The sequence below is a fragment of the Chiloscyllium plagiosum genome, unplaced genomic scaffold, assembly GCF_037043375.1.
Source record: "Chiloscyllium plagiosum isolate Xiang-an unplaced genomic scaffold, Cpla_swu_hap1 HiC_scaffold_5, whole genome shotgun sequence".
NCBI lineage: Eukaryota > Metazoa > Chordata > Chondrichthyes > Orectolobiformes > Hemiscylliidae > Chiloscyllium > Chiloscyllium plagiosum.
Window position 1 is genome coordinate 81816621 of NW_028270143.1, and position 26970 is coordinate 81843590.

At 42.2% G+C, this 26970-nt stretch overlaps 1 protein-coding gene across 2 annotated transcripts in view; it reads left to right on the plus strand.

Annotated features, from left to right (window-relative positions):
* Positions 1–17299, plus strand: part of LOC122550319 (zinc transporter ZIP12-like) — an 84976-nt gene extending 67677 nt beyond the window's left edge. For both annotated transcript variants that reach the window (XM_087986846.1, XM_087986847.1), the window contains one exon: positions 16685–17299. In XM_087986846.1, coding sequence (XP_087842972.1) covers positions 16685–16813 — 129 coding nt within the window. In that variant the 3' untranslated portion in view covers positions 16814–17299. The remainder of the gene's footprint in view (positions 1–16684) is intronic.
* The last annotated feature ends 9671 nt before the right edge of the window (positions 17300–26970 follow it).

A 26970-nucleotide genomic window follows, 5' to 3' on the forward strand; every position in this document is an offset into this window, starting at 1 on the left:
CTTGGTGCTTTTGGTTGAGGACATGGAGAGGAGGGACAACATCCTTTATTCTGAGGGGTGATAGAGATCTTTTCAGATACAAACTCTACATTGTCGGATGCAAGGGCAGCAAATAGTTATGGGTGGTCAAACCACGAATCAAGCCCCACGGACTTGGATGGAGTGCTGCAAGAAGGATTATAACTTCATACGACTAGTCAAGATCAGTGAAGGCATCATATGGCATTCGGGGATGCAAACGGGACCATTGTGCTCATTTACTGTTCAATTCAGCACACCCTCATCAATCACTGTCAATCAAACCTCATGCTAAACAACTACAATCATCCAACACTTTTAATAAACATCACATTATCATGTCACAAAATATTCCCACCAACTGCTATTCATGCATGGCAACTGCATGAGCCAAGCTGTTGGTACAAAGCCCACTAACACACTTCCTGTGTCTTCCAGGACAGGACTACTGGTGACAGCTGGAGCTAACCGGAGGGGGAAATGGAGCAAATATAGAGGCATAGAGTCAGAAATGTACAGCACAGAAACAGACCATTTGGTTCAACTCGTCAATGCCGACCAGATATCCCAACCCAATCTAGTCCCACTTGTCAGCACCCAGTCCATATCCCTCCAAACCCTTCCTATTCATATACCCATCCAAATGCCTTTTAAATGTTACAATTGTACCAGCCTCTACCACTTCCACTGGGAGCTCATCCCATACACGTACCACTCTGTGTGAAAGAGTTGCCCCTAAGGTCTCTTTTATATCTTTCCCCTCTCACCCTAAACCTATGCCCTCTAGTTCTGGACTCCCCGACCCCAGGGAAAAGACTTTGTCTATTTATCCTATCCATGCCCCTCATAATTTTGTAAATCTCTATAAGGACACCCCTCAGCCTCCCACGCTCCAGGAAAAACAGCCCCAGCCTGTTCAGCCTCTCCCTATAGCTCAAGTCCTCCAACCCTGGCAACATCCTTGTAAATCCTTTCTGAACCCTTTCAAGTTTCACAACATCCTTCCAACAGGAAGGAGACCAGACCACGCAATACTCCAACAGTGGCCTAACCAATGTCCTATACAGTCGCAATATGACCTCCCAACTCCTGTACTCAATACTCTAACCAATAAAGGAAAGCATATCAAATGCTTTCTTCACTATCCTATCTATCTGTGACTCCAATTTCAAGGAGCTATGAATCTGGACTCCAAGGTCTCTTTGTTCAGCAACATTCCCTAGGACCTTACCATTAAGTGTATAAGTCCTGCTAAGATTTGCTTTGCCAAAATTCAGCACCTCGCATTATCCGAATTAAACTCCGCCTGCCACATCTCAGCCCATTGGCCCATCTGATCAAGTTCCTGTCGTAATCAGAGGTAACCTTCTTCGCTGTCCACTACACCTCCAATTTTGGTGTCATCTGCAAACTTACTAACTGTACCTCTTATGCTCGCATCCACATCATTTATGTAAATGACAAAAAGCAGAGTCCCAGCAATCACTTCTCTAGCTTCCCACAGAGTTCTAGGGTACACCTGATCAGGTCCCAGGGATGTATCCACCTTTATGCGTTTCAAGACATCCAGCACTTCCTCCTGTACCGAATCTTCCTTTTCACATTTCACCACATCCATGCCAAACATTCTTCTGCAGATCATGTATCTGTTTGCATTTGAATTAAACCTGTATGTCCTCACCACAATGGAGAAGATGCTGGTCTTTATTGGCATGCCCATTGCTGTGGCTGTGGAGATGAAACCATCAAAGATGATGGCATCATTGTACCTAATCTTCCTTCTCACATTTCACCACATCCATGCCAAATCTTCTGCAGATCATGCACCTATTTGCACCTTTTGTTCATTCACTCCCCAGGCTATAAATTCACCCTTGGATCTTTCTTACTTCAGACGCCCAAGAGGTGCAACCTGGTCAGGCAGAAGAACAATAAAATCAATGTTAGAATGCATGCTGGGAGCATCATTCAATTTCACACCCCTAGTAAGCAGCTCAGATACTGACACTGCATCTAATGTGGACATGAGCAAAGAAGTACCAAGATCTGCATATGTTAAGACAATGTGCACAAGTGGCTTGCAACCAGACCAATGCAAATGAATGGTATAGGTGCCAGTTCTATTGATGAGGTTAATGGGTTAACCTAAAAGTGAAGTAACCCATTTGATTGGCACCACATTTACCACCTTAAACTTTCACTCCATCCACCATTGATGCACAGTGACTGTAGTGTATACTATCTACAAGATGTATGTCAGCAACTCACCAATGTTCCTTCGACAGATCCTAAGAAATCCATGATGATACCTATTAGATAGAAGGACAAGGGTAGCAGATACATGGGAACATCACCAAATGTCAGTTCCAAGTCAAACACCATTCTGACTTGGAAATATGTTACTCTTCCTTTACTGTAACTGAGTGAATATCCTAGAATGCCTTTCGAATAGCACCATATAGGCTGCAACAGTTATAAGGGTGACATACCATTCCCTTTCTTGTTCTGTGCTGAGGAAAGCGTGTCACAAGCTGTAATGTATCTACATCTCACTGAGGAGCTGAGAGCACATACAAGAGAAATTTTAAAAGGCTTTGGAGATATGCATCAAAGTCAATTTTCATGTTGATTATATATGGTCTAGTGTTCAACATCAGTGCCCAGTGGGAATGGGAGATTGTCAGTTACTATTTGTTAGACCTGATAAATCTAATTGAATCCTGTGAGCTTGGATAACTGACTAGAGAAAAGATTTTCTTTGACATGAGATCCTGCCATGCGAACACATCTATCAACAAAGCAAAAACTTACTCTCAAAAACACTATCAACATGTGCAGAAACTGAGGTTGTCAATCATCAGCTAGGGTGTATTAATGAGAGACCAAATAAGGTTTTGCAATAAGCTAACATTCTGCCTTCCAGACTGAATGATAACAACCTGGAGAAAAAAAACATTTTGCAGAAAAGCCATCAGAGAGTTAAAGCAAAGCTGGAGGACAGCATGTGAATATGGTGGAATGTACCCCACAAAGGAACATGTAGATTATTCAGCATGGTGAAAGCTATGCTCTAACTGCAAGAATTTGAATCGCTTTGATTGCAAGCGTTTAACTGGAAAGAAAGCAAGCCTATAAAGGTGACAGCTGGAAAGATGTCAGCCATTGATTCATACAAGTCACTCTTTCCAGTGTCACCTTTATAGGCTTGCTTTTTTTCTTTCCAGTTAAACATATAAGGAGGTCATTTGGCCTATTGTATCTCCACCAGTTCTTCAATGAGCGTTAGTCACAACTTCTACTGCTTCCAAGTTTTATATCATCTACAAACTTTGAAAATTCCCTCTGTGCATCAAGTTCCAGATCATGAATATAAATCTAGAAAAGCAGGGGTTCCAATACCAATCCCTGGCACCTCCACTACAAACCTTCTTCCAGCCCAAAAGATCATCCAGCTGTTAACCAATTTGTTTCCTGTCACTCAGTCATCTTTGTCTCCATGTTGCTGCTATTCCATTTATCCATGAATGATATATTTTCTCTCCAGTTCTTTTTTTTTATTTCAGGCCAGAATCAAGTTGCACATAATTGGCAGTAGCGCCTTTGCTATTCTTGTCAGACAAGACATCACAATAAAAACTGCAATGTATCACAACGTCTGGTGACAATTGCCCCTTTGTAATCATGTGAAATGTACAATTCTGGGTAAACAGCAGCAGACCTTGTTCAACATAACCATGTACCAGGATGAAAAGAGAGGACATCTTACCTACAGCTCTACAGATCCAAGTTCCATGTGATCACTCCTCACTTAGTCCCAAAAGATCTGTTGAGCTGCATTCAACAGCATTCAAATATGTCTTAACTGTCTTCTTCACAATTTTAATTGGCTTCCCATTATGCTGATGTGAATATGTTGCTTTGCTGTTTTTACCAGCTGTTTCACTGGGCCATCAGTTTCCATCACGAGGATTCTGACTCATCTCTCCTACGCGATTGCATGGTCTCTTCCACCATGTGTCCCATATTGAAGGCCTGTGTTAAATCTGCCCAATGTCCGCATTCAATGGCATCCTGTACCAAGTGGGATCCTATAGTCCTAGTGAAGCAGTATGCTCACTCTGTCAGCTGGTCACCAGCAAGAGAGAATAAAATGAGCTTTCATTGAATACGTCTCAGTGACCTCTCCTAATATATCAGTGGATGGTAAATTATGTGATTCTGGATTAGTGGTGCTGGAAGAGCACAGCAGTTCAGGCAGCATCCAAGGAGCTTCGAAATCGACGTTTCGGGCAAAAGCCCTTCATTAGCTCCAGCCTGAAAACAGCAAGATGCATTTTAAAAATCATTGCAATAGCCACCTTCACGACTACAAAGTGATTCCTGTCTCTCTCTGAGGTCAATGTTTTGTCAGGAGAAGGTAGATTTCAGAGGCGACATCTTTACTGAAAAGCAAACATCTCACAGGTTGTTCCTGACTGAGGTTCACACAGTAGAATAGCTCTCTGAATACCCCGAGTGGATATGCCATTCTTCTTCCCTAATGTTTACAGTTTGTCCTGTTCTCTGTGACCTCTATTCAAGCCAAAGAGAAGTAGCTATGAGTGCTGCCTCATTTGGGAACAACTGAAGTCTTGAAATCATCAACCGCCACAACACTCTCTATAGATTAGCGCAACTTGAAACAACTGTAACAAAGCACCAAAACACCTTTACAGTCAAAGTTACAGACAAATGAAATCAACCAGGAACTAACCTGAATGCAGATGATGATCCTTTTGTAAAGTATATGGGTGTGTATGGCTTAGGGAAGGCACTGGATGAACGACTGAGCTCAAAAATGTTGAAACTGGCTTCAAACTAACGTTGCATGCTGACTGATGAATGTTCTGCCTGGTCTGTGGCCATCTGTTGTACATATGCTAACCCTTACATCAGCAAAGCATCTGCCATGATATCACCCATAAGTACTCGTGCAAGGTGCCAATGGCATTTTGAAGGACTAAATGCTCATTTGAGGCCCACAAAATAGAATGATTGAGCCAAATTTCTCAATTGCAATCTTTTACGTTTGGCTATTAACTTGAAGTGGCAATAATTGCTTTTAATCAAAGTAAAAATGGAATTCGAACATAGAGTGATACAGCAGGGAAACAGACTCTTCAGTCCAACTATGCTGAATATAATCCCTAACTAAGCTAGTCTCACCTGCTTGCGCTTGGCCTTCCAAACATTTCTTATTCATGTACTTATCCAGATGTCTTTTAAACATTGCAACTGTACCTGCATCCATCACTTTCTCTGGAAGTTCAATCCACACACGAACCACTCTCTGTCTAAAAACATTGCCTCTCATGACTTTAAGATTTAAATCTTTCTCCTCTCACTTTAAAAAATATGGCCTAGTTTTGAAATGTAAGGAATTTCAAGGGAAAAGTCTTGCTATTCACCTTATCTATCCCATCCTGATTTTATAAGCCTCTATAAGGTCACTCCTCAACCTCCTATGCTCCAGTGAAAGAAGTCCCAGTCAATCCAACCTCTCCTCATAACTCAAATCCTCATTCCCAGTAACATCCTGGTAAATCTCTTCTGAACCCTTTCCAGCTTAATACTACCATTCCTACAACGGGGTGACCAGAACTGGATACAGTACTTCAGAACAGGCCTCATCAATATCCTGTACAACCTCAATATAACATCCGAACTCTGATACTCAAAGGTCTGAGCAATGAAGCCAAGCATGCTAAATGCTTTCATAACCACCTTATCTATACGTGATGCAAACTACACAACGCTCTATCTTTAATTGTATAAGTCCCGCCCTTGTTTGTTTTACCAAAATGCAATACCTTGCATTTATCCAAATTAAACTCCAACATGAAATAAATTCAAATGTACATTGTCACATTTTGTGACCCTCATTAAACTAATAGCCACTTTAAATGGGAAATGGAATTTCAAGACAATAAAACAAGGTCAGTTTTATTATTCCAGGTTTAATCCAGCAAAAATTCCTTGCTGCAAATCATCGCACAAAAAGTCATTTATAGTGTAGTTATATTGCTAGGCAATTGATCTGAAAGTCTTAAATCAAACTTACATCTTAAAATATTTAGATTGATATACTTATTATGTTCACAAGAAAGTACGCTTAATCTTACAAATATTGGTACAGTATTTCAGTAACAGTAATTTTTATAATCTAAAATAATATTTTGATACATTATTAGCCACAAGAATCCCTATTGAATTTTATGGACTGTACCTGGGTAATTAAGATAATCTGATAATCTGTTTCAAAGGCATTTTTCAGGTAAAACTGTTTATAAAATAACCATGATGAAAAGAAGTCTTTGAATAAAAATGGGAAAAAAATTGAACTGAGAATTTCCACTAACGCTTTATCACAGCTAGCTAATTTACCTGCATAATGTTCCACTGAATGGTAAAAGTGGAGAATGCAACTTCTCCACATGAACATTTTGCCTCAGCAGCACTTTCAAAGTAAAACACAAGATGGAGGTTTGTGTCTGGTATTTCAGTATGATGTGTATCCCAATAAGCATTTGGCATGCTTGCTTTCATTAGTCAGTGCATAGAGTGTAGGAGCTGGATGTCATGTTATGGCTGTACAGGGCATTGTTGAGGCCACTTTTGGAATATTGTGTTCAGTTCTGGTCTCCCTCCTATTGGAAGGATGTTGTTCAACATGAAAGAGTTCAGAAAAGATTTACAAGGATGTTGTTCAACATGAAAGAGTTCAGAAAAGATTTACAAGGATGTTGCCGGAATTGTAGGGATTGAGCGATAGGGAAAGGCTGAATAGACTGGGGCTATTTTCCCTGAAGCGTCGGAGGCTGAGGGGTGACCTTCTGGATGTTTATAAAGTCATTAGGGGGCATGGATAGGATGAAAAGCCTAAGTCTTTTTTCCACAGTAGGCAAATCCAAAACTAGAGGACATAGGTTTAAGGTGAGGGTGGCAAGATTTAAAAGGGGCCTGAGGGACAACCTTTCATGCAAAGGGTAGTGTGCGTATTGAATGAGCTGCCAGTGGAAGTGGTGGAGACTGGTACAATGACAACATTTAAAAGGTGTCTAGAAGGGTACATAAATAGGAAGAGTTTAGGACAATGTGAGCCAAATATTGGCAAATGGAACTGGATCAATTTAGGAGATCTGGTTGGCATAAATGAGTTGGACTGAAGGGTCTGTTTCTATGCTGTATATCTCTATGACTTGATGTCACTTACAATAATTTGTTACATTTAAGTTCTAGTCTTGTATTCATGTCACTCAGATTGTACAATATGCCAATTAAAAATTATATACATAACTAACTGCATCACATCAGTAATATTACCCTGCAATATGCCCTAATAAACACATTTTCCAATTACACAAATGTTGAGCAGTGCAAGTATATAGTGGAAACACTAGTGCCAAATTGGATGGAGCAAACTAAAGCTTATTTTTCATAAAGTGGCCAAATTCAATTTGATTAGGCTTCTGGACAACTAAAGCCTGCAGTAACCTTGGTTGTTGGTTGAAAAATTAGATACAGCTCCCCACTAAATGTGAAGGCTGCAGCTGTCTCACTTTGACAATATAATCTTCACTGAGAAAGAGTGAAGCTAGCATTATAAAAGCTGTGCTGATTTGCAAATTATATCCAGGATAGCAAATGGTAGAATGATGGAAGAGTTCAGAAATCACATTCTATTTTTGACAAAATGGACATATTGAAAACATATTTCACTTTGAAATATCTTGACTTCAAATTTTAAAATGACCTCCACTCTTTGGTGTATTATTTATGAAGGAGAATAAGTTTGTATTCAAAGCTTTAAAAAAGATCACAAGCAATCTGTCATTTGGTTACATTATTTCTGAATATAAGATTAAAAACATGAATTCAGTTTATTTGAAAATAATCATCTAACGGCTCAGACTATACCTTTTAGTTACAGCTGAGTACAAGTAACAAATATGCTTCTGGCTTGCTTTTGCTAGGCTACACTAATTAGCACATGGTTTCAGCCTGGTCCTCAGCTCATCAGCATATTTGTAAATACATTCACATGACATGGGTGTTGCAGACTATTCCAGCATTTATTGTCTACCTAACAGCACTTAAGGAAATGATGAGTTGCCTTCTTGAACAGCTACATACCCACCTCTGAGAACATCATAGGTCTTAAAGCAAAAACACTATACTCTCTTTTTGCAAGATATAATTATGGCACACAAAAATAAAAGTGACTTTTGTGTTATCAAATACTAGGGAAGTGGTAGAGTAATTGGATTGCATTTGTGATAGACTTATGCAATTGGTTTGTCATTTTTATATGATGCATGCTCTAGGTGTTCAACACTATATGAAGCAAGGTTCCGCTGCTGTGCTTATCTGAGTGATTGAACATGTATTGATGATCCTCCTGCCTTACATATGGTATGTCTTTCCTTAACAATTCACTTAAGCTTTTTCAGAGAGGTTTGGTATGAATGGTGCTGGGAAGTTAAAAAAGATCCAAAACATCTCTGCAAGTTGTCCTTGTCTTGGTGTATAGGCATAACATGAATAGATAGAGTTGAAAACATTGATCTGACTTACATTCACCTGGCACTTTCTGTTGTTGCAATGAGTTGCTGGTGGGTGGCACGGTGGCACAGTGGTTAGCACTGCTGCCTCACAGCGCCAGAGACCCGGGTTCAATTCCCGCCTCAGGCGACTGACTGTGTGGAGTTTGCACGTTCTCCCCGTGTCTGCGTGGGTTTCCTCCGGGTGCTCCGGTTTCCTCCCACAGTCCAAAAATGTGCAGGGGTCAGGTGAATTGGCCATGCTAAATTGCCCGTAGTGTTAGGTAAGGGGTAAATGTATGGGTGGGTTGCGCTTCGGCGGGGCGGTGTGGACTTGTTGGGCCGAAGGGCCTGTTTCCACACTGTAAGTAATCTAATCTAATCTTCATGATGAACAGTAGTCATGAGTCAATGTAGACTTCAGTTGTGCTCTTCTTTAGTTTTGCACATCACCACATTATCAGCAGCATATATATACATCCAAGAATATTTTCTGTAATTCTGTCAATATGATGTTGTAACAGATTCTGACTAACACATAGACCAAAACATTATCTCTGAAGTGACACACCCCAAATGATCTGAAAGTAATGAGTCCCTATAATGTTGCTGCAATTCTGCAGCCTCTGCACTGAGGGCTACTGTATTCCACCTAACATAACCCTATCACCTAGCGCCTCTCTGTCTCCTTGTGCATGGAAATGAAGTCCCTGATTGCAGACAGCACAGAATCCTTTTCTGCCAGGGGCTGAGCATGTGCCTATTCCAAATGCCAGCAACCTGGAGTGTTTCTTGCTCAGCCATCTGTGGAGACTTCCCCATGATGTGCTTACCTGCTGGAGTTCCCAATTCTAGCTCAGGTTCCTATTGATGTATTGGAACTTGAGTTGGGGTTTGGGGTGCAGCTTTGTTGGCTTCCTAAGGAACTGCTGAACTCTCCTCCTCAGGGATCCTGGGGGAATCCTCTTGTGGAGTGGGCCACTTCCCTGACAACAGGGTGGACTCCAGCTTTGGTACATGCGATGCACAAAAGACATGGTGGCCATGACTTTGAAGTTGTGTACCATGAATAACATTGATAACAGGGTTAACATGAGAGTTTAACTGGAATAGGGAATGGTACTTACTCATTTGGTAGGACAAGCATATCTCAACACCTCATCCCGATGTGCAAATGCCAGAATCCTCTTTCTCGCTCTTTCTGCCCTATTATAGACTGTTTAGATTTGTAATGAGACATGGTGAGGAATTGAGTCTGATGGAAGTGGAGGCACTGCTGCTATAACTGGTGCTGGTGATAAAGTTATCCGGAATGGCTGAGTAGGTAATGTAGAAACAAGGCAGTATTGGTTTTGCTGGTGGAACTGATTGGATAAGGAGGAATGAGGAAGGATATTACATGTAACAGTGAGAATGGTAGAGCATAAGCCTTGGTGGGAGGTGTGTGCTGTTGAAGAGAGTGTGAGTGTGAGATAGGAGACAGCAGAGGCTTGAGAAGCAGAGAAGCTTATTGATCTTCTTCTTGCACTGCTCTGTATTCCTCCAGGCTGTGCAGGCAGCACTGACTCAGGTAATGTCCTCAGACCAGGCTGGCAGGGTCTCATGTCGTGGCCTCCTCTGTTGTTCCTGGGGAAATAGTCAGCCATCGTCTGCACCACCCATTCACGAGCACCTCTGAACATGTTCCTGTGGGAGGGTTAAAGCACCATTTCCACATTGTCAGAGCTCACTGGGAAAGATATCAGACACCATGCAAGGCCACTCCAGAATGTCAATGCTCAACCACTTGTATATCAGCCTTTTTAATATGGCACTAGTGCCAGAGTTGCCAGTGTACCTGAGATACCCAAGTGATAGTAAGAACTTCGAGCTTTGGCAAGCAGGAAAATTGGGTTAGCATCAGACATGAGGGCCACCATAGGGACAGGGTTAGCAGTTTGTGAGTAAGTTTGGACAAAACATAAGAAAAACTCAATTCTTTCAGCAGAGTTGCAATGTTATGCTTACTTCCAATTAGGTTCTTATCAGTTCCTAATAACACAGTAGGGGAATACAATATTAGCACCACCTAATGATATCCCTTAGTTATGGTAATATTGTCATGAAGACCTTCCAGGACTGCAGCCCATGTCCCCAAATAATCATCATAATGTTGAGGGACAAAACTTGACAATTAATTAAGAAAAAATTTGCGCTGTAACTTTTTAAGAAACATTTTGTTACTGTGAGCTGTTACGTTGTGATATGCAATCATCATATATAAAGAATACGTGTAATTAAATTCTTAACATTTCATTAGAATTTTTTTAAAATCTAGAGTCACCCCTACATTCTTGCCACCACACAACTGAAAATGCTCACTTTTGCTTTTCCCAAACTCATCAGTTTGGAGCCAAATGTTTTTTGCATTAGACAAGCTAGAATGTATTGTTGTATGTAAGTGACAAGGGTGGAAACAACAGTGGCATTTGTGGAGGCTGAAGAACTGCTAAGAACTCCAGATTACCTTTAGGGAAGGCCCATGTTCCAGCACTCGACAGGTCAATGACAGGAAAGTGCCTAGGATCAAAATCCTGAGGAAGATCTCTTGCCTGCTGGATATGCTGGCATTGGTATAGATACACACAAACATAGCAAATAGCAGCCACTCAGCCCTTCAAACCTGCTTTACTATTCAATATGACTTTGGCTGATCATCCAACCCAACGCTCAGTTCCCACTTTCTCACCTTACCCTTTGATCCCTTTAGATTTAAGAATTAGAATTAGAATTGGGATGACACGGTGGCACAGTGGTTAGCACTGCTGCCTCACAGCGCCAAGGTCCCAGATTCAATTCCAGCCTCGGGGTGACTGTCTGTGTGGAGTTTGCATATTCTCCCTGTGTCTGCGTGGGTTTCCTCCGGGTGCTCCGGTTTCCTCCCACAGTCCAAAGATGTGCAGGTTAGGTGAATTGTTAAATTGCCCATAGTATTAGGTACATTAGTCAGAGGGAAATGAGTCTAGGTGCGTTACTCTTCGGAGAGTCGGTGTGGACTTGTTGGGCCGAAGGGCCTGCTTCCACATTGTAGAGAATCTAATCAAATCTAATCTAAGAAAAATGGATAAATCCCCAGGACCTGATCAGGTGTACTCTAGAACTCTGTGGGAAGCTAGGGAAGTGATTGCTGGGCCTCTTGTTGAGATATTTAGATCATCGAGAGTCACAGGTGAGGTGCCGGAAGACTGGAGGTTGGCCTACGTGGTGCCACTATTTAAGAAGGGCGGTAAGGACAAGCCAGGGAACTATAGACCAGTGAGTCTGACTTCGGTGGTGGGCAAGTTGTTGGAGGGAATCCTGAGGGACAGGATGTACATGTATTTGGAAAGGCAAGGACTGATTAGAGATAGTCAACATGGCTTTGTGCATGGGAAATCATGTCTCACAAACTTGACTGAGTTTTTTGAAGAAGTAACAAAGAAGATTGATGAGGGCAGAACGGTGGACGTGATCTATATGGACTTCAGTAAGGCATTTGATAAGGATCCCCATGGGAGACTGGTTAGCAAGGTTAGATGGAATACAGGGGGAACTAGCCATTTGGATACACTACTGCCTCAAAGGTAGAAGACAGAGGGTGGTGGTGGAGGGTTGTTGTTCAGACTGGAGGCTGGTGACCACTGGAGTGCCACAAGGATTGGTGCTGGGTCCTCTACTTTTTGTTATTTACATAAATGATTTGAATGTAACCATAAGAGGTATAGCTAGTAAGTTTGCAGATGACACTAAAATTGGAAGTGTAGTGGACAATGAAGAAGGTTACTTCAGACTATAATGGGATCTTGATCAGATGGGAGAAAGTGAGGACTGCAGATGCTGGAGATCAGAAGTTAAAAATGTGTTGCTGGCTTATGCCCGAAATGTCGATTCTCCTGTTCTTTTGATGCTGCCTGACCTGCTGCGCTTTTCCAGCAATACGTTTTTAAGCTCTTGATCAGATGGGCCAATGGGCTGAGAAGTGGCAAATGGAGTTTAATTTAGATAAATGCAAGGTGCTGCATTTTAGGAAAGCAAATCATAGCAGGTCTTACGCACTTAATGGTAAGATCCTAGGGAATGTTGCTGAACAAAGAGACCCTGGAGTGCAGGTTCATAGCTCCTTGAAAGTGGAGTCACAGGTAGATAGGATAGTGAAGAAGGCATTGGGTATGCTTTTCTTTATTGGTCAGAGTATTGAGTACAGGAGTTGGGAGGTCATGTTGCGGCTGTACAGGATGTTAGTTAGGGCACTGTTGGAATATTGCGTGCAATTCTGGTCTCCTTCCTATTGGAAGGATGTTGTGAAACTTGAAAGGGTTCAGAAAAGATTTACAAGGATGTTGCCAGGACTGGAGGATTTGAGATACAAGGAGAGGTTGAATAGGCTGGGGCTGTTTTCCCTGGAGTGCCAGAGGCTGAGGGGTGACCTTGTAGAGGTTTATAAAATCATGAGGGGCATTGAATAGGATAAATAGACAAAGTCTTTTCCCAGGCATGGGGGAGTCCAGAACTAGAGGGCATAAGTTTAGGGTGAGAGGGGAAGGATATACAAGAAACCCAAGGGGCAACTTTCTCATGCAGAGGGTGGTACCTATATAAAACGAGCTGCCAGAGAAAGTGGTGGAGGCTAGTACAGTTGCAACATTTAAAAGGCAACTGGATGGGTATATGAATAGGAAGGGTTTGGAGGGATATGGGCCAGGTGCTGGCAGGTGGGACTAGATTGGGTTGGGATAACTGGTCGGCATGGAAAAGTTGGACCCAAGTGTCTCTTTCTGTGCTGTATATCTCTGTGACTCTAATTATACCTAACTTCTTTTTGGAAAAATTCAATGTTTTGGTATCAACTATTTTCTGTGGGAGAGGATTCCAGAGGCTCATCACTCTGAGTGAAGAAATGTCTCCTCGTCACCACCCTAAATGTGCTACCCACATCCTTAAATTCAGATCCCTGGTTCTGGTCTCCCCAGTCATTGGGAACATCCATCCTGAATTTACCCAGTCTCTTCATATTTTATAGTTTTTTGTGAGATCCCCCACATTCCTCTAAACTCCAGTAAATTCATCCTAACCAATTCAGTCATATTTCAGCCTTGCAAACCCAGGAATCAATCTGGTAAATCTTTATTGCACTCCCTCCATAGCCAGAACATCCTCCTTCAGATAAGGAGACCAAAACTACACGCAATACTCCAAGTGTGGTCTCACTAATGCTCTGTAAAATTGTAGCAAGATATTCCTGCTCCTGTCTGCGAAGCCTTTCATTATGAAGACCATTTGGCCTGCTGCATCTCTACATGTTCACTTTCAGTGACTGATGTACAAGCAACATCCAGGTTTCATTGCATTTCCTCCTCTCCCAATCTGTCACCATTCAGATAATAATCTGCCTTCCTGCTTTCGCTACCGACACGGACAACCTTAAATTTATCCACATTGTATTGCATTAGCCCACTCACCTAACTTGTTCATCTCACACTGAAGCATTCCTGCATCCTCCCAACAGTTTAGCCTTCCACTCAGCTTTGTGTCACCTGCAAACCTGAGGTATTAAATTAAATACCCACTCCTAAATCATTAATATATACCTGTGGTCCAAGCACTGATCCCCATGATATCCCGCTAATCACTGCCTGCCACTCCGATAAAGACTTACTTGTTCCTACTCTTTTTTTTTCTCTTTGCCAACCAGTTGACTATCCAAGTCCATACACGACCCCCTATACCATGTGTTTGATTTTTCCATATTAATCTCTTAATTGGGATGTTATTAAAAGCCTTCTGAATGTTCAGGTAAATGTGCTGCACCCCTGATCAACTTTATTCGGTACATCCTGAAAAAATTCCAGTGGACTTGATAGGCAGGATTCCAATTTACAGATTGGACTCTGTGTCCAGTCCTGCCACTGTTTTCCAAATGCTTTACTATTATATCCTTTATAATGATTTGGAGATGCCACTGTTGGACTGGGGGGTACAAAGTTAAATCACACAATACCAAGTTATAGTCCAACAGGTTTATTTGGAAGCACTAGCTTTCGGAGCGCTGTTCCTTCATCAAGTGGTTGTGGAGCATAAGATTGTAAGACACAGAATTTATAGCAAAAGCCCACAGTGTCATGTAACTGATTGTTTGTTAAGTATCTCATTTTTTAGAATGACCATGTTGGTATCAGTTCTTTCATATGTAAATCCTCAGAACAATTTTTTTAAAGTTACATTCTCAAGTGAACTTTAACAATAGGTGTCAGGTCAGCTCACATAATGCATTGAAGGTGTGAGGTGCCATGTGTGAGGATGTCTGTGCCCCAATATTCAGATTGATTATATTTCTAAAAAAGGGATTTACAGAATCTTACATGGATTCATGACCACAAATGCATCCAGTATCCCTAGGTCCATTTCCTTAAAGACTCTGGTATGTAGATTTATCGGCCTTTAATTCCATCAATTTTCTCAACTCCATTTCTTAACTAATACTAATTTCTTTCAGTTCCTCCTTCTCACTAGACGATGTGCTCCCCAATACTTCTAGAATGTTATTTTTGTCTTCCTTTGTGAAGGATTTATTTAATTAGTCTACCATCTCTCAGTTCCCCATTATTACTTACCCTGTTTCTAAATGCACGGGACCTATAGTTAGACTACATTAGATTAGATTCCATTCCCTACAGTACGGAAATAGGCCCTTCGGCCCAACAAGTCCAAAAAGCAACCCACCCAGACCCATTTCCCTTTAACTAATGCACCAAAAACTATGGGCAATTTAGCATGGCCAATTGACCTGATCTCCACATCTTTTTGAACTGTGGGAGAAAACTGGAGCACCCGGAGGAAACACAGAGACACGGGGAGAATATGCAAACTCCACACAGCCCGAGGCTGGATTCGAACCACTAATCTTATTCTCACCTATTTATAGAACCTTTTACAATCAGTTTGTGTGTTCCCTGGAAGCTTACTCTCATGCTCTATTTTTTCTTTGTCTTCCTTTGCTAAAATTTAAACTGCTCCTAATCCTCAGGTCGGCATGTTCTTTTCTTGGCCAGTTTGTATGTCCCCTCCTGAGATCTTATACACTATCCCTAATATCATTTGTTATCCATGATCAGGCCATCTTTCTCATTTTGTTTTTATGCCAGATAGGAATGAACATAGAAATGAACCATGAATGTTGGCATACTGGCAAATCAAAGGCCAGCAACTGTATTGCACAATGGCACCACAGGGTTGGAAGTGGTGCTGCTGATACAACAATCACCTGAGGCTAAGGATCATCATTGGATCCCATGTAAATCCTCAGAACATTTTGATTGCATGAGTGATGGAAGGAGTTTGTAGTCTATTGTTGCAGAACAAACTACTTCCATTTAATAATTAGGTTGAATTACTGCCATTAGTTCTCCTTTCGATACAGCTGTAAGGACCTGTTCAGTAGTAATGATAGAAAATATGAACTCCTAGTAATTCTCAACAAGAACTTACTTGTCTTAATAACAAAACGTCATATATTGCATGATAGCAATAGTTGGTCCGTTACTTTGGCTGTATATTGACTGGGCCTTATTTCTAGGCATCCTACATGCAATGAAACTGGGAGTCTCCTCCGGCCTTTGCTCTTTCTTTTTCTTCTAAGCATTTGATGTCAATGGATTATCATCATGAAAATACCTTCCTGTATTCCAAGCTCTCAGAGTAGCCAGCAACCTGCCTCATCTCTTTTGGTTTCAAGCTCCTGCCTCCCCAGGAGCTACCCACAAACCACTCACCACAAACTTTTTATGGGATGGAGCTGCTTCCCACCCATTACTCTTCTCTGTAAATGCTAACAGCTTTCACCAAACCCACGAAGGGTGTGAGTGCAAGATCCTCCCCAAGTGTGGTGCTGTCCCGAGTAATTCCAGACAATTTTTTCAAAGAATGGTGACAAACCATTGGATGACAATTAATCTTTAACTGTTCCATCTCACTAGCTGAGAAATGATACATGGTATGAGGGAGACATCTTTTAACCGAGCTTACCATTTATAATAAGAGCCTAATCCCATCTTTTTTTCTCTTTATAACAGCTTCCTGAAATGGCACATGTGAAAACAACAAAGCCCTGGTTAATGTTCACCTTTCAGAACATTGGACTGCTTCTGGGTTGGTCTTTCCTACTGCTTCTTGCCCTGTTTGAACACAAGCTTACCATATAAAATGTATTCCAGTCCTATCCCCAGCAAGACGCGAAAGCTGCCTGCACAGAAAATTGACTACAATTTCACGTATTGCACTGAACATTTGAAAATAAAAATTGCTCTTAGAGGCACTGGGGAGCTCAGATCAAGAAAGACCGTACAAATCATTACTAATATTTAATATTACTTTGCAGTGTTTATTCATGTTTTTAACCACTCAAATCTGAAGCATTTTTACTGGAAAATATCTTTTGGTCGATGTGATTATCAAAATTCATTGTAAGAACAAGAGAAAAATCATAATTGAACAAAATAATTTACTTCATGTTTTTTAGAATTAATTTGCTTCCAAAAATAACAGAGTAGCATTTTAACATCTGTCAGTAATATATTTTTAAATTCAAGTTCACATCAACTTCTATTCCATTAGTTACCAAATGGATTTGGACTAATCATGTAATGTTAAGAAATGTTATTAAAACTTAAATCTTACTTTTGCTATTAGATTGCAATCAAGTGTATTTGTCTCAGTTGAGTTTTTGCACCCTCTTGGAAACAAAAAGGAACACACTTCTTTACACCAACAAACAGGATTTAATTTTCCGAAATGCATTGGCAGTGAAGAACCTTGCTGATTGCCAATGCACATCAGAAAATTACAAGCAGTGCCATTTGCCACTTTTGAGATTTGCTGGCACCAGGCAAGATGACTGCAAGTGCTTAGAAATTCATCCAGTGAATTTATCATCACATTAATTAGAAATCTTGTGGAAATTTCAACAATTAGAAACAGGAAGTAAGGTCAGTTAAACTGAGGTGGGAATATTGCTTTCTTTCCAAAACTGTTGTAAAAACCCATTGCAAAGATTTCAAATGGAATGTGCAATAAAATTCGACTTTTCTCCATATAGCGTATTCCACACTGTAAGATGCCTTGATAGTGATAATCTCAAGTCCATGGTGCAAGGATGAAAGTTTTCAAATTGAATATTGGAGAAAAGTAATAGAATTCAACTTTTATTTTTCCATGCAGCACATTTCAGTCTGAGGTATCTCAGTGCAAGTTTAATACTATTGATGTTCACATAAACTGTTTGCCTGACAAGGAATGTTAAGAGGTTTCAAGTTTACACATTTTCTAACCATTTAGTGTTGTTACAGCTGAAAGGCCTTCATCAGTGGCCTTTCCCTATGCTCCTCTGTTGTAAGGCCCCAAGCTTTATTGGAACCCTGAGCACAGAGTCCTGGACCTGGAATGTGCCAGTCTGCAGAACTCTTTGCAGTGGAAGAACAGCAAGTTTCAGCCAAACCAAAAACGTTCTTTCTGAATTGCTGGTCATTTTATATCTGGGTGGGACCTTGGGAACGGCTCATTGAGCAGAGTGTAATGTGTCACAGGGCTGCTCCATGTGAAGATAAACCTTGAAAAGAAACACTGTGCCTCCATCCAGACCTTCATTGCAAATACACATTCCAGAAAGAGGTAATTAATGGCCTCTTGCTCACCATAACAACCTCATGGTCAATACGCGAAAGGGTGAGACTCTGGATTTGCAAAAAAGATCTGATGAGGTTTTTTTTTCTCACCACCAGCTCAGCTATGTCTTGGTGCCTGTTTAAAAATTCTGCTGCTGATACATTCTGTAACATCATTTTGACAGTCAAGGAGTCATCTAACAAGGATCTCCTCACTCTGAGGCCCACTCCTCAGCCTCCATCCTGATTGGTGCCTTTTTTGTGTAGCTGTATCAAACTGTGCACAGACTGTCAATGCACAAACACCAAGTGTCATTCAGTGCTGAGGCTCTCTCGGCGCCCAATGTTGCAAAGGATGGGTCTGGCCACATTACCACGAGACGCTCCAAGCAGTTGGATGGTGTTGTACCACCTAACACTCTTGAAAAAGTCTGTCCAGAAGAGTGTGCATGTAACGTCTTTAGGTAGTGGTCTGCATGTAGCATCAATCAGGATGGAGGCTGATGCTGAGTATATTTCTCCCTCTTTATCTCGAAGATCTGTGCATCATGTACTTGTGAACAAAATCCATGAGCAGGCGAATGACTATTTCCCTCTTTACTTGGCTAAGTGCAATTTTAACTTATACACAGAAAGGGATTCCATCCCAAGTCAGCTGGGCCCCCTCTCGAAATGTCTGTGATATTGTTGGTGTCCACTCCATTATTCAAACTTAAAGCCACCACACTTGTTTCCCTGCCAGGCCAACACTGCCAGGAACAGCACCCAGGGCCAGCAAGAAATCAAGTAAGTAATGGCCTCGAGTCATAACCACCCAGCTGTCCAATCTCCCAGTCAAAAGAAATCAGCAAGAGGTAGTTACCTCCCATTAAAACTGTTGAAAAAGTCAATCGGCCCAAAAAGGTTAACTCAAGTTTTGGAACAGATCCGTCCACAATTATATAAATGCAGCCTCTTGGGGGAGCTAGTCAGTTTTCCTGTTAATTTGTCATCAGTATTACTGTCAACATTCATATAACACAGATCTAGCTACTATCTCTTCAGTGGCAACAGTGAGTTAAATAATACACTTTTTTGGCTAAGTGTGAGTTGTATTTTTAGAGAGATTCTCACTACAAGGCTCCTACATCTGATTCTAGCCCTGTTGTACCACATGCCCTTCCCAGTACAAGTCACCACTCGTAGCTGAAAGACCAGCATCCCTGGTGTCTGCACCATATTTAAAAGGCACTGTACACCTGAATAAGAGCTGACATTGTTCAGCTACTCTACTCGGATTCAGACAGAAGATAGCACTGTGATTCTCCAACAGCCTCGTTATGGAGAGTGTGGTGGATGGGGTGGCACATAGAATAGGTGCTTCTTCCTAGAAGACTGGCAGCGGAGGCAATGTTGCCAGGCCCTGGCAGCCACTGACCTGGTCCAAGGTCACCATCAGGTCAGTGCCACCTCAACAGTCTGGAGGTTTGTCCAACCATGCTATAGGAAGATCAATGACCTTCTCTGCTTCTCCAAGGTAAATGCCACACTCCTTTCCTCTTCTACCCCGTACACATTCTATATCTACTCCTGCACTGATATCCCACCATGTCCTATGCTCATTCACTCTCCTTATTGCTCACTCTCCACACTCTCGACTGCTATAATCTCGCAGGCCACTAGACTGGCATAGTTTCTACGCCACTTACTCATTCATTTGGGCCACCTGTGATGATGCTGCTCCTTTAACAAGGTTATGTCATCCTTGGTTTGTTTTTCAGAGAGGTCATAAAAGGCATAAACTCCAAAAAAAGTCAAGGTTGAAGGGCTTTAGGGCCAATTTGAGCATTGCTAGCAGTTACTGCCTCAGGCAGAAGGGGAGTAGCCAGTTCTCCCAGCTTGGCCTATCTCTGGTTTGGTTTGGGTTTAGCACAGGAGAGTTGAAAAAGCTGCTGGACCCCGAAAGAGCAGATCCAGGCTGATCCTCCTCTCTCTCGGGCTTCTCTTCTGTAAGACCCTGGGTTTGCTTTTACCTTTTGTGTCAAGGGGTGTTTATGGGGATTGTAGCAGATATTTGGATGTTTGATTTTCGGAGAGGTTAAGATATGCTGCATTCTGTTCTCTCTTGTTTGTTTCTAATTCGGTAATCTTGTAAATAAATTCTGTTTTGTTTAAAACTAAGTGGTTTGACCAGCTATATCACTCCTGGAATATCTGTGTTACACCTGCTTAAGTATGGGAAAGTGAGGACTGCAGATGCTGGAGACCAGAGTTGAAAAGTGTGGTGCTGGAAAAGCGCAGCAGGTCAGGCAGCATCCGAGGAGCAGGAGAATCGACGTTTCGGGCATGAGCCCTTCTTCAGGAATGAGGCTGGTGTGCCAAGTGGGCTGAGATAAAAGGTGGGGGGGGGCAGTATTTTTTTTTGGGGGGGGGCGCTGGGAATACAATAGATGGAAGGAGGTGAGGGTGAGGGTGATAGGCCGGAGACGGGGTGGGGGCAGAGAGGTCGGGAAGAAGATTGCAAGTCAAGAGGACGGTGCTGAATCCGGGGGTTGGGACTGAGATAAGGTGGGCGGAGGGGAAATGAGGAAGCTGGAGAAATCTACATTCATCCCGTGTGGTTGGAGGGTTCCTAGGCGGAAGATGAGGCACTCTTCCTCCAGGCGTCGTGTTGCCATGGTCTGGCGATAAAGGAGGCCAAGGACCTGCATGTCCTTGGTGGAGTGGGAGTGGGAGTTAAAGTGTTCAGCCACGGGGCGGTTGGGTTGGTTGGTGCGGGTGTCCCAGAGGTGTTCCCTGAAATGTTCCGCAAGCAGGCGGCCTGTCTCCCCAATGTAGAGGAGACCACATCGGGTGCAGCGGATACAGTAAATGATGTGTGTGGAGGTGCAGGTGAATTTGCGGCGGATATGGAAGGATCCCTTGGGGCTTTGGAGGGAGATGAGGGGGGAGGTGTGGGCGCATGTTTTGCATTTCTTGTGGTTGCAGGGGAAGGTGCCGGGAGTGGAGGTTAGGTTGGTGGGGAGTGTGTGTAGACCTGACGAGGGACTCGCAGAGGGAGTGGTCTCTCTGGAACACTGATAGTGGTGGGGAGGGAAATATATCCCTGGTGGTGAGGTCTGTTTGGAGGTGGCGGAAATGACAGAGGATGATACGATGTATCCGGAGGTTGGTGGGGTGGAAGGTAAGGACCAGTGGGGTTCTGTTCTGGTGGCGATTGGAGGGGCGGGTTTCAAGGGCAGGGGTGCGGGAAGTGGAGGAGTTGCAGTGGAGAGAGTTTACTTATATAGGCCAGGGGTCAAGAGGTTACAATATTAAGAGATACAGGATCCTGTCAATCTGTGATGTTGAAAGATGAGGAGATATGTACTTCTGAAAGACTATTCTCAGAAAAAAAGTGCTAGTAATGAGAACTCAGGGTGAGACAAGAAGTGCTCAGTTATGTAAAATGAGGTCAGAGTGTCCAATGAAGAGAGGAGAGGTCATGGTGGGAGTACTGGACAAAGTCTCAGCTCCAGGAATAAAATGTGTCCTTGCTAATGGTGTAGCAGGTTCACAGGCAGGAATGCTGTCTACTGTGGTTGAAAAGCCAATGGTAACCCAGGCAACTGAACTATTGGGGGACACGTATTCTGGAATTTTTCCAGACTGTGAGGTAACGAGGTCACCCAGTCACCAGTTGAGACAGGAGAAAGTGAGGTCTGCAGATGCTGGAGATCAAAGTTCAAACTTTATTGCTGGAACAGCACAGCAGGTCAGGCAGCATCCAGGGAACAGGAGATTCGACGTTTCGGGCACAGGCCCTTCTTCAGGAAACTGAAGAAGGGCCTGTGCCCGAAACGTCGAATCTCCTGTTCCCTGGATGCTGCCTGACCTGCTGTGCTGTTCCAGCAATAAAGTTTCAACCAGTTGAGACAGGAAAAGTCAAGGAGTACAGATGAGAGAATTGAAGTGGAATCAGCAGTGATCCTGTTTGATCAAATGGTTGACACAAAGCAGGAGCAGATAGATGACACAAAGCAGACATCTTTAGCTCTGATAAATTAACCGAGTTACAGCAGAAAGATGAAAATTGTATAAAAAGGCACACACAGAAAAAGAATTCCTGAATACACAGAATGTATTCCTGAATGTTATTATCTTAAAAAATGATATCTTAATGAGGAAATGGAGACCATCACCAATTCAAGCAGATGAGAAATGCGCAGAATTTCATCAAGTCGTATTACCAGTCGGTTATAGAAAGGAGGTGTTGCGACTGGTGCATGAACTACCACTAGACAGTCATTTCAGAGTGAGAAGAACTCAAGCTAAAATACAAAAACATTTTTACTGGCCTGGACTGCATAAGAATACAGTTGAATTTTGCCAGACATATCATACATGTCAGGTAAATGGAAAACCACAGGCAGTAATAAAACATGCACCTTTAATACCTATTCCTGCAAGAGTCTTAATTGATTATGCAGGACCCCTATCTAAAGCAAAAAGTGGGAATCAGTATTTGTTAACAATAATGGATTTCCAGAGTCTATTCTATTATGCAATATCATAGCTGAAAGGATTGTAGAGGAGTTACTCAAATGTTTCACTAGATATGGATTACCCACAGAGATTCAATCAGATCAAGGGTCAAATTTCACATCAAAATTATTCAAAGAAGTTATGGACAGCTTAGGAATAGAACAATTCAAATCGACAGTGTACCATCCACAATGGCAGGGAACGCTAGAATGGTAGTATCAAACACTAAAGACCATGTTGAAGGCTTATCGTCAAGACTCTCCAGATGATTGGGATAAGAGAATTCCATTTGTACTTTTTACCATCAGAGATGCATCAAATGAATCAACCAAATTCCATCCATTGGAATTAGTTTTTGGGCATGAAGTGAGAGGACCATTAAAATTGATTAAGGAGAAATTGGTAAGTCAGAATTCAGAGACCACACATTTGCACTACGCGTCAATTTTTTGGGAACAATTAAATAGAGTAGGGGAATTGGCAAGACAGCATTTAAAAGTATCACAACATACAATGAAACAAGAAGCAGACAAGAAATCAAAACTCGCAGTTTTGCTATCGGAGGTAAGGTGTTAGTATTACTTCCAGTGATAAGTGAACCTTTAAAAGCAAGGTTTAGTGGACCTTATTAAGTCAAAAGGAAATTGAGTGAGTTGAACTATTTGATAAGACCATAAGACCATAAGACATAGGAGCGGAAGTAAGGCCATTCGGCCCATCGAGTCCACTCCGCCATTCAATCATGGCTGATGGGCATTTCAACTCCACTTACCCGCCTTCTCCCCGTAGTCCTTAATTCCTTGTGACATCAAGAATTTATCAATTTCTGCCTTGAAGACATTTAGCGTCCCGGCCTCCACTGCACTCTGCGGCAATGAATTCCACAGGCCCACCACCCTCTGGCTGAAGAAATGTCTCCGCATTTCTGTTCTGAATTTACCCCCTCTAATTCTAAGGCTGTGTCCACGGGTCCTAGTCTCCTCGCCTAATGGAAACAATTTCCTAGCGTCCACCCTCTCCAAGCCATGTATTATCTTGTAAGTTTCTATTAGATCTCCCCTTAATCTTCTAAACTCCAATGAATACAATTCCAGGATCCTCAGCCGTTCCTTGTATGTTAGACCTACCATTCCAGGGATCATCCGTGTGAATCTCCGCTGGACACACTCCAGTACCAGTATGTCCCTCCTGAGGTGTGGGGACCAAAACTGGACACAGTACTCCAAATGGGGCCTAACCAGAGCTTTATAAAGTTTCAGTAGCACAACAGTGCTTTTATATTCCAACCCCCTTCAGATAAATGACAACATTGCAATCGCTTTCTTAATCACGGACTCAACCTGCATGTTTACCTTTAGAGAATCCTCGAATAGCACTCCCAGATCCCTTTGTACTTTGGCTTTACGAATTTTCTCACCGTTTAGAAAGTAGTCCATGCTTGTATTCTTTATTCCAAAGTGCAAGACCTCGCATTTGCTCACATTGAATTCCATCAGCCATTTCCTGGACCACTCCTCCAAACTGTCTAGATCCTTCTGCAGCCTCCCCACTTCCTCAGTACTACCTGCCTGTCCACCTAACTTTGTATCATCGGCAAACCTCACTAGAATGCCCCCAGTCCCTTCATCCAGATCATTAATATACAATGTGAACAGCTGCGGCCCCAAAACTGAACTCTGCAGGACACTGCTTGTCACCGGCTGCCATTCCGAAAAAGAACCTTTTATCCCAACTCTCTGCCTTCTGTCAGACAGTCAATCCTCAATCCATACCAGTAGCTCACCTCGAACACCATGGACCCTCACCTTGCTCAGCAGCCTCCCGTGTGGCACCTTATCAAAGGCCTTTTGGAAGTCTAGATAGACCACATTCACTGGGTTTGCCTGGTCTAACCTACTTGTCACCTCTTCAAAGAATTCCAACAGGCTTGTCAGGCACGACCTCCCCTTACTAAATCCATGTTGACTTGTTCTAATCCAACCCTGCTCTTTCAAGAATTTAGAAACCTCATCCTTAATGACAGATTCTAGAATTTTACCAACAACAGAGGTTAGGCTAATTGGCCTATAATTTTCCATCTTTTGTCTTGATCCTTTCTTGAACAAGGGGGTTACAACAGCGATCTTCCAATCATCCGGGACTTTCCCTGACTCCAGGGACTTTTGAAAGATCTCAACTAATGCCTCCACTATTTCCTCAGCCACCTCCCTCAGAACGCTAGGATGTAACCCATCAGGGCCAGGAGATTTATCAATTTTAAGACCTTTTAGCTTTTCTAGCACTTTCTCTTTTGTGATGGCAACCATACTCAACTCAGCCCCCTGACTCCCTTTAATTGTTGGGATATTACTCATGTCTTCCACTGTGAAGACTGATGCAAAGTACTTGTTAAGTTCTCCTGCTATTTCCTTATCTCCCATCACTAGGCTTTCAGCATCAGTTTGAAGTGGCCCAATGTCTACTTTCCTGAAGAAGGGCTAATGCCCGAAACGTCGATTCTCCTGTTCCCTAGATGCTGCCTGACCTGCTGCACTTTTCCAGCAACACATTTCCATCTCTGATCTCCAGCATCTGCAGACCTCACTTTCTCCTCAATGTCTACTTTTGCCTGTCGTTTGTTTCTTATGTATTGAAAGAAACTTTTACTATCATTTCTAATATTACTGGCTCGCCTACCTTCATATTTGATCCTCTCCTTCCTTATTTCTCTCTTTGTTATCCTCTGTTTGTTTTTGTAGCCTTCCCAATCTTCTGATTTCCCAGTGCTCTTGGCCTCTTTATAGGCTCTCTCTTTTTCTTTGATAGATTTCCTGACTTCCTTTGTCAGCCATGGCTGTCTAATCCCTCCCCGGATAATCTTTCTCTTCTTGGGGATGAACCTCTGTACAGTGTCCTCAATTTTACCCACAAACTCCTGCCATTTTTGCTCTACTGTCTTCCCCACTAGGCTCTGCATCCAGTCTATTTTCGTCAGTTCCTCTCTCATGCCCCCATAATCACCTTTATTTAACTGTAACACCATTACATCCGATTTTGCCTTCTCTCTTTCAAACATCCGATTTTGCCTTCTCTCTTTCAACATCTAAGGACTTCAGACAGAAAGAAATCTCACGGTGTGTCATGTGAATACGCTCAAAGGTATTTTGACAGGGAAGGAAAACTAAAGGAGAATGTGTTATTGGTAACAACACAGAAGGAAGAATCATGTTCAGAGGTTTCTGATTTGGACATTCCTCAAATTATTTTAGACAATGAGAAAGTTGTCAAAAATTGGGATAAATTGTTGAGTTACCTTCCAGAGGAAAATTGAAATGACGTGAAAGAGTTAGGGAGATATGTGGAAATAAGCTGGGAAGTACTAACCTAATTGTGCATGATGTAGATATAGGAGATGCTGTTCTGATTAAGCAACATCCTTATTGGCATAACCTTCTAAAGTTGGCACAGGTTCAAAAGGAGATGGATCACATGCTCCAAGATGGCATAATTGAAGTGAGTTCCAGTGAATGGAGCTCACCCATAATAATGGTGCCAAAATCAGATTATACCCAACGGTTATGTGTGGAATATTGTATAATTACAAGGACTGATGCATATCCAATTCCATGTTCGGATGACTGTGTTGGAAAAGTGGGACAAGCAACTTATATTTCTAAGTTGGAATTGCTCAGAGGATACTGGCATGTACCTTTGTCAGAAAGAGTGATGGCAATTTCAGCTTTTGTAGTGCCAAATGGACTGTATCAGTTTAAAGTTATGCCATCTGGTATGAAAAATGCACCAGCCACCTTTCAGAGACTAACCAATAAGGTCATTGCTGGATTACTCAATTGTGTCAGATACATAGATGGCCTGGTGATTTTTAGGTACATACGGGAGGAACATTTGCAATGTTTATCGGATTTGTTCGATCGACTTCAGAATGCAGGCTTGGTGATAAACCTAGCTAAATGTGAATTTGTCAAAGGCAAAGTTACCTTCCTGGGCCATCTTTTTGGAGAAGGCCTGAAGAAGGGCTTATGCCCAAAACGTCGATTCTCCTGTTCCTTGGATGCTGCCTGACCTGCTGCGCTTTTCCAGCAACACATTTTCAGCTCTGATCTCCAGCATCTGCAGACCTCACTTTCTCCCCATCTTTTTGGACACAATCAGATGGCCCCACGGGATGCAAAAACAAAGGTCATTGGGGAGTTTCT